This window comes from Dreissena polymorpha, chromosome 5, assembly GCF_020536995.1.
Source record: "Dreissena polymorpha isolate Duluth1 chromosome 5, UMN_Dpol_1.0, whole genome shotgun sequence".
NCBI classification, from domain to species: domain Eukaryota; kingdom Metazoa; phylum Mollusca; class Bivalvia; order Myida; family Dreissenidae; genus Dreissena; species Dreissena polymorpha.
The window spans coordinates 11,523,495-11,538,351 of NC_068359.1; the positions used below are offsets into that span (position 1 = coordinate 11,523,495).

The following is a 14,857-nucleotide window of genomic DNA, read 5'->3' on the forward strand; positions in this document are numbered from 1 at the left end:
ATAGGGAAAACTGCCACTATATACATATAGAGAAAAATGCCCCGCCCACTGGCGGCCATGTTTTTTCACCGATCTGGACCATTTTCGAACTCATCTGAGACATCAATTGAACCAATATTTTGACCAACTTTCATGATGATTGGGCAAAAATTGTGACTTCTAGAGTGTTTACAAGGTTTCTCTATAACCAAACAAGGAAAACTGCCCCGCCCACTGGCGGCCATGCATTTCAACGGATCGGAACCACTTTTGAACTCAACTAAGATATCATTAAGAAAAACATTTTGACAAAGTTACACGAAGATTGGGCATGAAATGTGACTTCTACAGTGTTTACAAGGTTTTTCTTTTTTTTGACCTGGTGACCTAGTTTTTGACCTGGCACAAACCAGTTTCGAACTCGGTCGAGATTTTATTAGGACATTGCTTCTGACCAAGTTTCATGAAGATGGGACAAAAAATGTGGCCTCTAGAGTGTTTACGAGCAAATGTTAACGGACGGACGGACGGCCATACGACGGACAAAGAACGGTCACAAAAGCTCACCTGAGCAATCAGGTGAGCTAAAAATAAAAAAAACAATACTGAAACCCCCACCTGATTATGACACAGTCTAGATGTTCAGTAAGACGACCTTCCCTGGTGATAAATGTGAAATCTGGGAACCTTCTCTAAAAGGTTAAAATCAAAACAACTGAAATAATTGAGCGCATACATGTTTCTGTTGTAATTGTTTATCATGCAAATTGCTTAATTGGATATAACCAAGGAATTCACTGTTAAAATGTCATTAGCTGAAATTAAGATACATTTTCCTGTTATTAGTGTTTGTCAGGCCATTTGACTGATTGTATATTACTACAAAATTTACTGTTAAAAAGACGACATCTGAAATTAGGCACGTACATTTTCCTGATGTTATTTTTTGTCAGGCCGTTTGACTGATTGCATTTAAGTACAAACTTCACTGTTAAAATCCCAACAACTGAAATTAAGCACATACATTTTCCTGTTGTAATTGTTCCTTAGGCAGATGGACTCATAGGATATAAGGAACAAATTGACTGTAAAAACTCACATCATCGTTGAAGCCCATGTGCATCCCGCAATCAAGCATAAGGTTCTTGCCTCCAATCGTGACCAGTATGCAGCTGCGGCCAACATCTGTTAGTGTCATAAGTCAATTTCATAAAAAAAGCTAAACATGGCGAGTAATGAAAGAAAGAAAAACAAGGGCTGTTTGTAAAACATGCATGCCCCCATATGGGCTGTCAGTTGTAGTGGCAGTCATTGTGTGAATACGTTTTTTGGCACTGTGACCTTGACCTTTGACCAAGTGACCTGAAAATCAATAGGGGTCATCTGCGAGTCATGATCAATGTACCTATGAAGTTTCATGATCATAGGCCTAAGCTTTCTTGAGTTATCATCACAAAACCATTTTACTATTTCAAGTCGCTGTGACCTTTGACCTAGTGACCTGAAAGTAAATAGGGGTCATCTGCGAGACATGATCAATGTACCTTTGAAGTTTCATGATCCTAGGCGTAAGCGTTCTTGAGTTATCATCCGGAAACCATTTTTCTAAGTTGAGTCACTGTGACCTTGACCTTTGACCTGAAAATCAATAGGGGTCATCTGCGAGTCATGATCAATGTACCTATGAAGTTTCATGATCCTAGGCATAGGCCTTCTTGAGTTATCATCCGGAAACCATTTTACTATTTCGGGTCACCGTGACCTTGACCTTTGACCTAGTGACCTCAAAATCAATAGGGGTCATCTGCGAGTCATGATCAATGTACTTAAGAAGTTTCATGATCCTAGGCCTAAGCGTTCTTGAGTTATCAGCCGGAAAATATCTGGTGGACGGACGGACATACGGACGGACCGACATGTGCAAAACAATACATCTTCGAAGGGGGGCATAAAAATAACTGGATAGTCAGAGTTATGGACTAGTAAAAAAAATTGAGCAACATACATGTATTTATGTAGAAAGAACTGATACAAAAATTATTGTGCAATAAGATAACATACCAGATATCAAACAAGAGATTAGTTTGTCAGAAACACAATGCCCCCTACTGCGCCGCTTTGATTTTTTTTTTACCTTTGACCTTGAAGAATGACCTTGACCTTTCACCACTCAAAATGTGCAGCTCCATGAGATACACATGCATGCCAAATATCAAGTTAGTTAAGTTGCTATCTTCAATATTGCAAAAGTTATGACCAATGTTAAAGTTTTCGGATGGACGCACAGACGGACAGTTCAACTGCTATATGCCACCCTACCGGGGGCATAAAATGAACTAAGTTATACCATTGCTTATGTGTTTAACATATACCAGTAATATTGTAAATGTCAGCCACAATCCAATTCAAATTAAGAAAACATATTGCGTGATTTAAAACTTTTGAATAATTATTTATACAACCAACATTAAACAGAATATAAGAAACTAAAGGTATCAGTTAAATGAATATTACAACACTCAATTTATATACTGAACAGTGACATTTCCAAATATGAAAGTCAAGCCATCAATTGGGAATAATGTAACTTTCTATGGGAGTAAAATAGCTACACCACCAGCAAAAAACACCCTGCATATGTGTGCGTGTGTTTGGAATGTTTATCAGGGTCTCCAGCCCATGAGGCTGCATTATGTGAAGACCGGGATTGTGTCCCAGCTCTTCTACCTAATTAATTATTTGACTAGCAAAAGTTGGGAAGAATTTTGAATCATAGCTGCAATATCCGACCATTTGTGTTTTTTTAATGAAAGATATTGGTAATTTTGGTGAGGTTCTTTAGCTGTAGGGGGAAGCCAGAGTTCCAGGAGGAAACCCAATCAGTCTTGTATGGTGACCATTAACCAAACTCACATGCTTTGTGGGACAAGCTTTGAACCCAGTTCACCCCAAGAAGCACAAGTACCAATTATCTTTGCTAGCCATATTTATGTGTGTGAACTTTGCAGTTTATGAGGTCCTTCTGCGCCTGAGGCCACATTGTGTGGATGGTGTCCTAGCACTCCTACCTAATTTGCTGACTAGACATACACAGGTAAGGACCCAATTTTGAATTAAATCTGCAGTCTCCAGTTATTTAGATGTTTCTGAAAGATTTTGAATACAGTTAGTGAACCAGTTCTGAACCATGACCAGTTCCGGCACACTTTGAAATTATAAGGCTGGTACGAAGAGAGTGTTTGCAGAAATTGTGCATGTAAACTATGTTGTAAATAAAAATAATCATAATATTTGTCCCTCGTTATAAATGTAAATAAATGAACTGACCGAGGAAAGACGAACTGGGCACATTTCAACTTATATGTACTGTAAACTCCTTCCTTTGGCTTTGCATCCAAATTTTATTTTGTGTTTATTCAAATGCGTCATGGATCTCGACAATAAACTTTTTTGATTACCCCTGTACTGTACTGTATGCTGTATTCAGAACATTTTTATAGAATATAAATCCCAAATGAAATTATTAGGAAGATAAAATAAGAAAGTACATGAAAATTCAAATAAATTGTCATATATCTATATTCATAAAATATGTGGTTTAACTATTAGTATATCATTTGCATGTGCACATGAAATAGCCATTCATGGGAAAAGCGAAGTGAAAGACAAACAGATCATAACACATTGTAGTCCTGATGTAAAGAACGCAAAGTCTGTAAAGCGGGTAATTAATAACAACATGTAAATAATTACACATTAAAGCTGTGTTCATGTATAATGTTTGCATCTTATAAGGATACGAATAATCATTTTTCTATAAATTCTATTACATAGTTATTCTGTCTGTATCCGAATAAAGAACTTTATTAAACCAGTTTCATATTATTTGACTACATAGAATATTTTGATACATTACTAAACTATGGATTAAAATGTATGTTATACTCATGGCTATACTGTATAAATATACTGGATATCATGGGCAATATTTTGCCTATATTTTTTTTAAATATACCATGTTATTTAAAACATTAACTGTAATAAAACAAAATATACTTCATGTGGTTTTAGCTCACATGGTCAAATTGTGCTACACGATGAGTTTTTTTTTAGAGTGTTTACATTTTTATCCCAGATATTTTTATATTGGGGTTATATTTGATTCACAAGGGTTGGTTGGTCTGTCTGTCAGTCTAGCGTCTGTGGGCACAAGTTCAATTCGATTTATCTATTTGGCCTTTCAACAGGGTGGATATGAAATTTAACTCTTACATGCAATATCATTCTCTGCATTTGCCTTTCAGTTTGTTTGAGTATTCACTTCACAATGCAATGGTGGCCATTGTTGCTTTTGATTGAAATTCAAAATGGCCAATATATCTGACTATTTACAAGGTTTCTATGACAAGGTGCTATATGGTGGTAGTATTCACATTCAGTGATAGCTCTAGTTAAGAGTTTGACAAAAGCATCATCTCTACATTTCAGAACAACGGCAGTATTTCCCATGGGCAGTTCTTTTGAGTCAGACATAAAGGAAAGTAAAACCTCCATCAGACAAGCTGCCCAGAACAGTTGTGTTTCTGTTAGTTTTCTAAGACGTCTGCCTGGTGGAGTAGCTCTGGACAGCACAAATGGTCAACAGCCTGTTTTTAGCTAAAAAGAAGAGAAAGTTATGGCAACATTGCTTCAAGAATCATCTCTCTTGTATGTCATTATCTAGTGTGTGTGAGTTAACTCATTTATGATGTGCAGTTAGCTCTTTTGTGACATTTGAAGAGGTTAAAAATCATTGTATTTAGCAATAAAATTTAATGTCTGCTATTTTCAGAAAGATTTTGGAAAGTCATCATCTTGAAAAGGCAAGCTGGTGTCAGGTTGTAAGGAGTTAAGTGTATCTGCACCATTTGATTCTATGCAGAGGTACTGCTGTTTTGTGAAATATATTTACATGTTATTTCATGTTATGCTGTCTTTTGCGACATGTAGTTCATATGCAGAGGTACTGCTGTTTTGAAGATTATATTTAAATTTTATTTAATATTATGATATGTTTTACACCATGTTATACTTATGCAGAGGTACTGCTTTTGTGTGCATGATATTTACATCAAACTTTATTTTTCTTCGAAATATGTCAAAATATGATGAACATGCTCGATTTTCATGTCTCTTAACTTTATATAATTTTATTTTGTTATTGTTTTTTTTAACCTTTCTATGCTACACTTTATATTTGGAATATTGTTTCTATGGACTGGACTAAAAGAAATAAAACGAAAAAAGGCAGTTGACTTGTTAGAAATAAAACTGTACCAGTATATGTCTATCTCGTGTTTTATTTTCATCCCCCATCTTGTAACAATGTCTCTATACATTCTTCTCTGTAAGAATGTATAGAGACATTGTTACAAGATATCAATTCTTTATAAACACATTTTCATTTTCTCTGTACACAAACTGTCAAATTGTACAGGGCTTGAATTACTTTTTTTTTTCAACTCGCAAAAAATTGCTAGTTGTTAATATTTCAACTCGCATTTTTTATTTCCAACTCGCAATACAAGTTTTCATAATAATGCATCCTTTGGTTGATAAAAAGTGATTGGCGATGTTCACTAAGCACTGAAAGGATGGACCTATGTTTATTTTAACTAAAAACTTCAAAGCAACATTGTAACACAATTGAGTGTAAAGAGTATTTTTTTTTATATCAGTTATATCATCCAAAGTTAATGCCTCGGTCCATATGGGGCGACATCTGGCCTTTTGCTACTGTTGCCACTGATCCACCACCTATTCACAGCTCTGCGTGGCTGGAACCCCTCATTATCTCTGATAGAGATTCGCATTAATTGGTCCATCCTTTCAGTGCTTAGTGAACATCGCCAATCACTTTTTATCCTTTTCATAACAGAAAAGCATCTTTCACACTCAGCATTGCTGAGGGGGTAGAGACCAATCAGATGAATCGCAGAACATCTTACACACATTGCCGTCTTGGTCTCTCTCCGTGTTCAAAGTTATTTTTAGCTCGTCTTCCCATTTCTTAACTGTTTTGGCATTTCTTTTTATCTGGTTCGGCCTCGGCTTTTTTGTCTTCCACAGAGGAGACGGAGGAATTCGCCACAAAAAAGCTAGTTATTTTTTTAGTAGACGACATTTTTGAGTTTTTAAATCGTCTGCTAAACGTGTTCCGTCTATTTATAAGAATGAGGAATTAACGAAATGAGCTTCGTTTTAAAAAAAACTTCATACTGAATAACTATCGCCAATTTTCACTTAAGAAGGGAATAACATACTTTCAATTGCAATAATATAATTTTCAATGTTCTTTACTAACTATATCGGCAGAAAGATACAGTGCAGAGCGTAAATATATTTTAAAAAATATTTCGTAAAATTATTTCTGCTAGAACGGAAGTAACCGCTGAAATACATTATGCAAATTAGGGTAATTCCAATTTTCAGATCTATTTTTAGATCGAAACTAGACGGGGTTTAATTATTTTCGTACTTGGTCGGAAGACTTTCGATCGGCGAACAAATCTTGTATTTAATCCAAGATCTTTAAGCACCTTGTTTGTTTTTTCCCCAACTCGCAAAAAATGGCGAGTATCTAAATGTTGCACTCGCATTTTAGACGTGTTTTTTAAAATGTACTCGCAAATGGCCTGTTTGCGAGTGCTTAATTCGAGCCCTGAAATTGACAGTAAAACATCCCATTCAGATGACCCCGATTGAACATATCTATTAATAGATATGCGTGTCGGAACTGCTCTACTTGGATCGGAATCGGTTACGTAATACGTTGGGTGCTATGTATACATGCTTAATTTAAATACTTATACTTGCTCCATTTCCTTCAAAGTGGACTTAAATTGTAGATAAAAGAATTATCTTTCATCCCACAAAGATTGAGAAATGGACCTCATGCAGCTGTGAAATTTGCAGCGAAATTGCAAAAGGTGGACCGGTTCACAGATAGTAATGGTGTGGTCTGAGACAAACCGACCTGTCTGGTATGGTGACCAAACTCACATATTCTGAGAGGTCCTACTCAGTATATATTTATACTGTTTAAAAAATAAAAATAAATTGCCTGATGCAAGTTTGATTGTTACCTTGGCCAGCTCCTGTAATGAAAGATAGAGAGACTGATAAGTTGTTTTGAAAATATTTTTCAAATCATAACATCAATGAAATATGCAAGAATTATCAATTTAGTATTTTAATTGAGCATTAACAGTGTTTTTTAATGTGGTCAAAACTGTTTTAATGTGACAAAGGAAATAATTGCCTTACATTGAAACTGCTGTAGTGCTGAACGTGATTTAAGTTTTAACTTCAATTTTAAGTGTTTTTGTAACGACACATTTTGACAAAATAATTAACAATACATAAATCAAATTAGGAAATACATGAATAATATATAGATACCAGATATTATAACCTACCTAAGGGTGTGATGGTTATTTCTGACATTTCGTATTTAATACTATAACATCAGTCAAACATTGCACAGTGTTGTCAATGTTTACAACCAATGAAGGCTGACATGTTTAAGTTATGCAGTGAATAAATTCGATGTAATATTATTGTAATCTTTAATATTACAAATGTAATTAATAGCTTTAGGTTATTCCTCAGTTCATTTTAAAGTACACAATTTACGTTTTATATATTTCTCTATACTTGACCTAGTTTAAACCGAAAGAAGTCGAGCGCTAGTCATTCGCTTCAAAATGGCAGCCGAATCAGACCACTTCGATCTCCAGCGACTTCATGATTTATTTTACGCCTGTCACGCTGAAGACGGCACGATCTGCTTAGATAACTATGTAAATGCATATGAAGAAATATCAAGGTATAAGCATTGTTGCACACTATGATATATTTAAAGAGTTGTGATGATTATTATAGAGTTTTTGATTAATCAAAAGACTGACAGCACTTATTAACTTGAAATATCTGTATCTGTGCGGTACTCGAAACTAGCTCACTTATGAGCACAACTTATCGAGGGTGTGGTGTGTGCCCTTTGATGTTAAACTGTTAAAAGCACGATTTAATAAGAACACTTTTGAATTGATCACTTTTTGTACAAGTCACTACACTGTCTGGTAACGAGTTCCAGTCCCGAATAGTACGCGGAATAAAAGAGTATTTATAAATGTCAGTGTTACTTGTTGCCAGTTTGATGGATTTAGAATTAGAGTTACGTTGTGAGCGTTTGTTGACTTCTAGAAGATTGTCAGCGGGGACGGCCATCAGGTCGTAGATGATCTTGTGGAAGAAGACCAATAGTTGGTCTCTACGTCGGTCCTTCAATGGTTGCCATTTTAGTTCTTTGAGCATTTCTGTTACACTGCTCTTGCTTTTGTAGTTGTTACAGACAAAACTGGCTGCACGCCGTTGTACTCCTTCCAGTTTATCAATGTCTTTTTGAAGATATGGATCCCAAACAATGCTTGCATAGTCCAAAATTGAACGTACTAGTGATATGTATGCCTGCCCTTTGAAGTTTTTGTTGCTGTGTCTTAAATTTCTCCTGATGAATCCAAGAATACTGCTTGCTCTGTTACAGACTTTATTAACATGTGTTGACCACTTTAAGTTTTCACTGATCTGGACTCCTAGATATGGATTATCTTCAACTTTTTGTAAGAAATGGTTGTTCAGAGAATAGTTAAATGTTGATGGTACACGTTGTCTATGCATTGTCATGAGATAACACTTTGTTTCTTAAACCTCATTCCCCAGTTTTTTGATCATTTTTCAAGTGAATGTAAGTCCTTTTGTAGGTTGATATGACCTTCAAAAGAGTTTATTGGTTGATACAAAAGACAATCGTCGGCGAAGAGAGGTACTTGTGATGTTATACTTTTTGGGAGGTCATTGATATGGCACAAAAATAGTAGAGGACCGAGCACTGTACCCTGGGGCACTCCTGAGTCTACTGTGCATGTAGAAGAGGATTCACCTTCAACAATAAGTTTTTGGCTTCTTTCCATTAAGAACGATTGGATCCATTTTTAGATGTTACCCTTTATTCCATAATTTTCAAGTTTGTATAGTAGTTTCCGATGCAGGGCTCGCGCTGTCGTTCGCCATTTGAGCCATTTGCGAAAATATTGAGAATTTCGCTCAAGAAAAATCTGATTTGCGAAAATGCTTAAATCTCGTAAAATTTCATTGAAAATATCCGCCATTTATATACAGACTGGTTTTCTATAGTGTTCTCTTTGTTTCAATGAAAGTGTTCTCAATTGAACAATAAACGAAAACCGGTCTGCACCAGAACATGAACCATTGCTTGACCTTATTGGTATTGAAGCGCACGTGGTTGCTGGCCAATCAACATTGAGTTCGCTCACATATAATATTGGGTCATTCATGCGCAGACACTGGACACTTGAAATACACAGTTTATATTGTCATCTGCCAACAATATAGCGGCCGATGGCAAACGTTGTATTTAAAGATAAACAAATGAAAAGGAAGCGTAATAATAAATAATTAATTTTTATGCTTTTCACTTTAGACCTTTCTACCAACTATTGATCTGAATTGAAGGATGATAGGCCTAATAAAATCATTAGTTCTATGTCGATGCTGTTACTGTTACTCTTCTCTTTTTTTTTTGCTGATTATCGCTTGAAATTAAAAGGTGACAATTCAGTTGTTTTTTACCCACAAACTGTGCTATTGTTCAGCAATATGTCAATCAAATTGTATAATTATAACGTTTTTGCTAGGTTACTGGTTTTCATTGTCTGCAGTCAAACGATATTCACATTTATTTCAAGTGCAAAACGCACACAATTTTTCGGACGGTCGTTTTCGGATACATTATTTTTGGTCGATAATAATTTATTTTCGAAGTTCTTTATAGAAGAAATAGAATGACGAATACACATGCGATGATATAGATGGTGAAGTTTATAATATATCAAATTGTATTCACCTGAAATTGCAATTGGAAAGACTATAAAAAAAAATAATTAGTAAGGGCTCTGAGTGGGGTGGAGGCTCTGCCGTTTATTCCTTTAGGGTTCAACGGTGTCTACGGCTGCGGTTCCAAGACCCCCGGCTTTATTTTCAGGATTTCAAATTTGGGACAATCGACACCGATGTAAAATGTACATGTATAAAATAACTTTTGTTTGTTCTTTGACAAGTACCATAATTATTATTTCTATATTGAAAACTGTATGTTATATTATGATATGTGATATGCCCTTGTTGTCATAAAAAGAAATGTAAGCAAGTTGATTTTTATATATTATTTTTTCAAAACCAGTTTTCGCGCGCCGAAAAACGAAAACTGGTTGGCTCAAAGAAGTTTTGGGCCAGCGCAGCGTTTGATACAGTACCAGTGTTATATTTAATTAGATCTGTTATTTCAGGGTAACAAGGTTCACTTAACTCAGAGTTTCTTTTTTTGGGTCTTCCTTGGTAAATACTGATTTGAATTGGTTGTTTAGAATTTCAGCGTTCTATTGACTGTCCGTTACTTTTTAGTCCTAATACACCCACATTGTCTGTGCGTTTTGATTTTATATATTTCCAAAAAGACTTATTGTTCTCATCTTTGATGGACTTTCATAGGGATTCATTCACATAAGACCAGTGTGCATTCCTTAGTTCTTTTTGTAGTTTACTTTTATAAAGTTTAAATTGGTCCCAGTCTTCTGATGCCTGTGTTTGTTTAGCTTTTTGGTGTAGTTTATGTTTTTCTTGATTTTATTTTTCATACTTGATGTTATCCAAGGATGACTGTGTTTTTTTAAAAGTTTGTTATGATGGTACGTTATTATCTAGTGCACTGTTAATACCATTTTTTAAAGATCAATACAAAACATGAATCCATTCTAACTCATGTGAATGCGATATCTAAAAAAATGCATGAGCTCGATTGCTTAAACTAGTTATATAGAGAGAGGGTCACATGGTTAATATGCATCTATTTAAGTTGTTAGTCGGACAAAAACTGCCGTGCTATGGTTACATGAACAATAAAAACTAAAATTTGGATCCTGCAATTAACTAAAAGATGTCAGGCATGGTAATGAACATTTTTAGGGTGATAGAGGGTAATATGAGGAATATGCACATTATTTTTTTAGTTAGACAAAATTGTGACTTCTATGGTTACAGATGCTATGGTAACACAAATAATTTTTAACCAAACTTTGGAGCCTGTTACAACTTTACAAAATAATGCTTGGTTGATAAAACTTAGTATGTGCATAGTAGGACATGTGGTTAATATGCATATTATATCAGTTTTGTTAGTCTGTCTGTAAGTCCATCACTCTGAAAAAATGGATTCTGAGTTAAATTTAAAAGTATTTCAGCTAGGTAAATTACTCTTCAACTTTCTAGTCCAATTATGACAATGTGTTGTGGGGGCATCAAGGCCTGTGATACATCTAGTTTATATTGGCCTTTCATGCTTTATATAAAACACCATTGATTGATTTCGAGGAATACACATATTTCAGCAATTCTCAAACATCTGTTCCTATACCAAAGTTTCCAATTCATATTATTATTCAGTCATGTATACTCCAAATGCTGTGTTTTGGCAAAACAGGGCATAATGCATGTGGGAAATGTGTTGTCCATGATTAGCCTGTGCATTATGCACAGGCTAGTCAGGGGCAACCACTTTCTCTTTTAAATGAAAATCCTCAAGGTGGAAAGTGTTATACCGGATTAGCACCTGTGGACTGTTGAGGCTAATCTTGTACAGTGCAACACTCAACCCACATGCAAAGGTCTGGTTTTTCCAGAGCAAGCCTAAAACTAATAGCGTGTTGATTTTATAAATACAGGATGCTGAAGTTGATGGGCACAGTGTTTGGTTTCGTCAACTCTGACGTCATAGAAAAAATCGGAATTTTGAGAGATTATCGGAAGTCCAACATCGGAGACCATTACAAGACTATACAGATGATGATTCAGTATGAAGTGGATAACAAGTTAACTAGCTGCAAGAAAAAAGCATCAGGGGCCAGAACTCTTCTCAGGTTACACAGAGCTTTACAGTTTGTTGTGGATTTGTTACAGACCTTGAAAGATTCCGATGAACACGACAAAATGTCCAAGCTTACATCAGAGAGCTACTATCGCACACTGTCGAAGCATCATCCATGGATTATTCGTAAAGGTGTGGATGTGGCCGTCTACACCCTGCCGTCCCGTAAGCATTTCATTGAGAAACTGAAAATTTCTAACTTCGAGACCACTGAAAAGCTGTTGGAAGCGACTGCCTCAATGGGTCACAGGATTTTCGAAGTCGTTGAGAAGATTTACTCAGACTTTGATCTGCATCAACTACCATAGGATATTAATTAGGAAAAATGTAGATCTGTATTGTGATTTTTCAAATAAACATTTTTATGTTTCAAATTGTGACATTCCTTGTCATACTTCTTTCTTCTATAATTATGGCCATAAATTACTGGCTTCACCTCTTTTTTGTGGATGCCTTTATCTCTAAAAATAGGTGATGCCAATGATTAATGGTTGTGAATATGCTTTGACACATAAACTTTGCCAAGAATCTTAACAAATTCAGTAATAGTATTCAATAAATATGTCTAAATCTTTTAAAGCTTTTACCAGAATGTTTTTGCTTGAATTGCTGTAACAATGTGTATTAATTTTTTAAATCACTGACCATGATCAAGCACTTATACAGTTAAATTGTGTGTTATTGTGCAAGTCTTGCCAATACTGGTAGATTAAAATGACATGTTTGCATTTTCCTCGCACAGAATTTCCCCGGTTGAAACATTTGCTTTAAATGTGAACACATATTACAGTAGTGTAGTTAATATTGTATAAAGTTTTTTTTATTGTATTGTGATTATTCGGGGACTGTGATACTATTTATTCAGAGAAGTATTTCACAAAATGTCACTCAGCCAAGATGATTGCATGTGTCCAACTATAAACAAGTTTACCTGATGAGCTATTTTGTGTTACGCCTATGGAACAATTCAGTTAATACCTATCAAGTATAGACTTTCCAGTATGTAGTTAAAATTAACATTTAACATTCATAGATTTCTGTACTTCTTTGCGAATGGCACATGTCAAATTTGGAAGAAAATGCATTCATCAGAATCAAATTTTCCTAGCTTTGTCAAAGTCTTATTTATTTGGCTAGGTTTAAATATTTTTCCAAGTTTTTCAGATGTGATATTTTTATCTTCAGGTAAGGAGTTTTCTTGGTAAGTTAGTTTGGGGAGATACATGTATCCCTTTTGGGTACCCAGTTTATACAGAGAAAAAACAAAGACATTTATTTATATTCAACATGTTAAATTTTTTGTAACGTGTCTTTTTTTATCAAGTCTCATTTTGTCTTTCATTTAACTAACTGCTAGTGAAGTTTTAAAGTTGCAGACAATATCAAATGCCATGGGCTTCTGAGTACATTTATCAAGCACCCTGGGGATATGCAGATGCTTGTTTTTGCAAATTACATGAACTAACGTGTTCAAATGCAAACGATTCAGGTTCTCTTGGCTTGCATAAAGTTTTCTGAAGTCAAATTTACCATGATATAAAAATTCTTCTAATTTTAGATACTTCTAACAATATTATGGAAAAAAAGGTAGCCTAAGCTGCCAAAAAGAATTTTCTTAAGTAAAAAAATGTGCTCATATATAGACGTGGACTATTATAGTTTATGGAAGAGTTACGCTATGATATCATAAAAAGGTCACTATTACTATATTGTACATTTGTTCTAGAAAATATTTACCTACATGGAATAAAGTCCTTAAAGATGTCTAAACATTTGGTCTTAAATAGCCTACAGTAAGCTTTAACAGTAACAGTAAAGAGCAAATGGGAATCATCTAAGTTATTAATAATGTAATTTTATGAATACAAGCAATGTTCTGTGCAATGAACCAAGCTTTATTTTACTGATATGCATCCATTTCCCTGTTCACTGTGTTTTCTATGTTGATTATCGTGCACATGTTTTATTGTTCATAGATGTAATATGATACCATTTTTGGTTTATTTTCCACGTTATAAAATATCTAAGCACTTGATATGTGTTTTATATTTCTGACAACTAGAAACTGCAAAGCTCTTGTTCTTACACAATAGACATGTCCTAAAGTTTTGGAGTGCCACTACTGACAATTCATTAGCATATCTTACAATCTCTGATTTAAGTGCTCCAGCTGCAATTTGAAAAAAGCAGGTTGCTGATTTGTCAAATAGGTCTTTAAGCCTGCTGTCATATAATCTGTTTTGCATATTTTCGGTATAGCATGTTTTATTTAAATATGTTTTTCATATTATATGTAGTTTTTAGCTCGGCTGTTTTCGGAGAAAACCCTAGGTATTGTCATAGCCAGTTCGTCATGTCTGCCGTCCGCGTTGTGCTAAAATCTTAACATTTTGTCAAGGTTTTGAACATTGGCTCTAAAATCAAAGTGCTTCCACCTACAACTTTGAAACTTCATATTTAGTTGCACCTTGATGAGTTCTACACACCACACCCATATTTGAGTCACTAGGTCAAAGGTCAAGGTCACTGTGACCTAAAAAATAAAAAATGAAATAAAAATATTCTGACAAGCTTTCATTTATTAAAAAATGCACCTGCAGCCGAGCGTTGGCACCCGTTATGCGGTGCTTTTGTTTTTAAACAATTGTGTCCTTAATCACTAAAACTAGTTTTGCTGTGACAATGTAATGTAGTAACAATTCAAATTCAATATCCATGTATACTGTTATCAGATAATAAAGGGCAGGATGGGGGTCCAATCTTGGGACAACAGGGTATTGCATCCCTCCATTTAGGCCTAGCTGGAGCACTTAATTTGTCTAATTTTCTTAGCAT

The 14,857-nt window shown here is 35.0% G+C and overlaps 2 protein-coding genes across 2 annotated transcripts in view; one reads left to right on the forward strand and one right to left on the reverse strand.

Moving 5' to 3' along the window:
• LOC127882394 (integrator complex subunit 11-like) overlaps nt 1-4,637 on the reverse strand; it is a 40,279-nt gene extending 35,642 nt beyond the window's left edge. The window contains exons 1-3 of the mRNA XM_052430996.1: nt 4,528-4,637; nt 1,079-1,164; nt 598-671 (exon numbers count right to left, since the gene is read on the reverse strand). Coding sequence (XP_052286956.1) covers nt 598-671; nt 1,079-1,117 — 113 coding nt within the window. The 5' untranslated portion in view covers nt 1,118-1,164; nt 4,528-4,637. The remainder of the gene's footprint in view (nt 1-597; nt 672-1,078; nt 1,165-4,527) is intronic.
• Nucleotides 4,638-7,690: 3,053 nt separating this feature from the next.
• LOC127882399 (ceramide-1-phosphate transfer protein-like) lies at nt 7,691-14,055 on the forward strand. Its single transcript, XM_052431016.1, has 2 exons — nt 7,691-7,846; nt 11,820-14,055. Exons 1-2 carry the CDS (start codon nt 7,725-7,727, stop codon nt 12,328-12,330), a joined length of 633 nt encoding a protein of 210 aa, XP_052286976.1. The 5' UTR covers nt 7,691-7,724; the 3' UTR covers nt 12,331-14,055.
• The last annotated feature ends 802 nt before the right edge of the window (nt 14,056-14,857 follow it).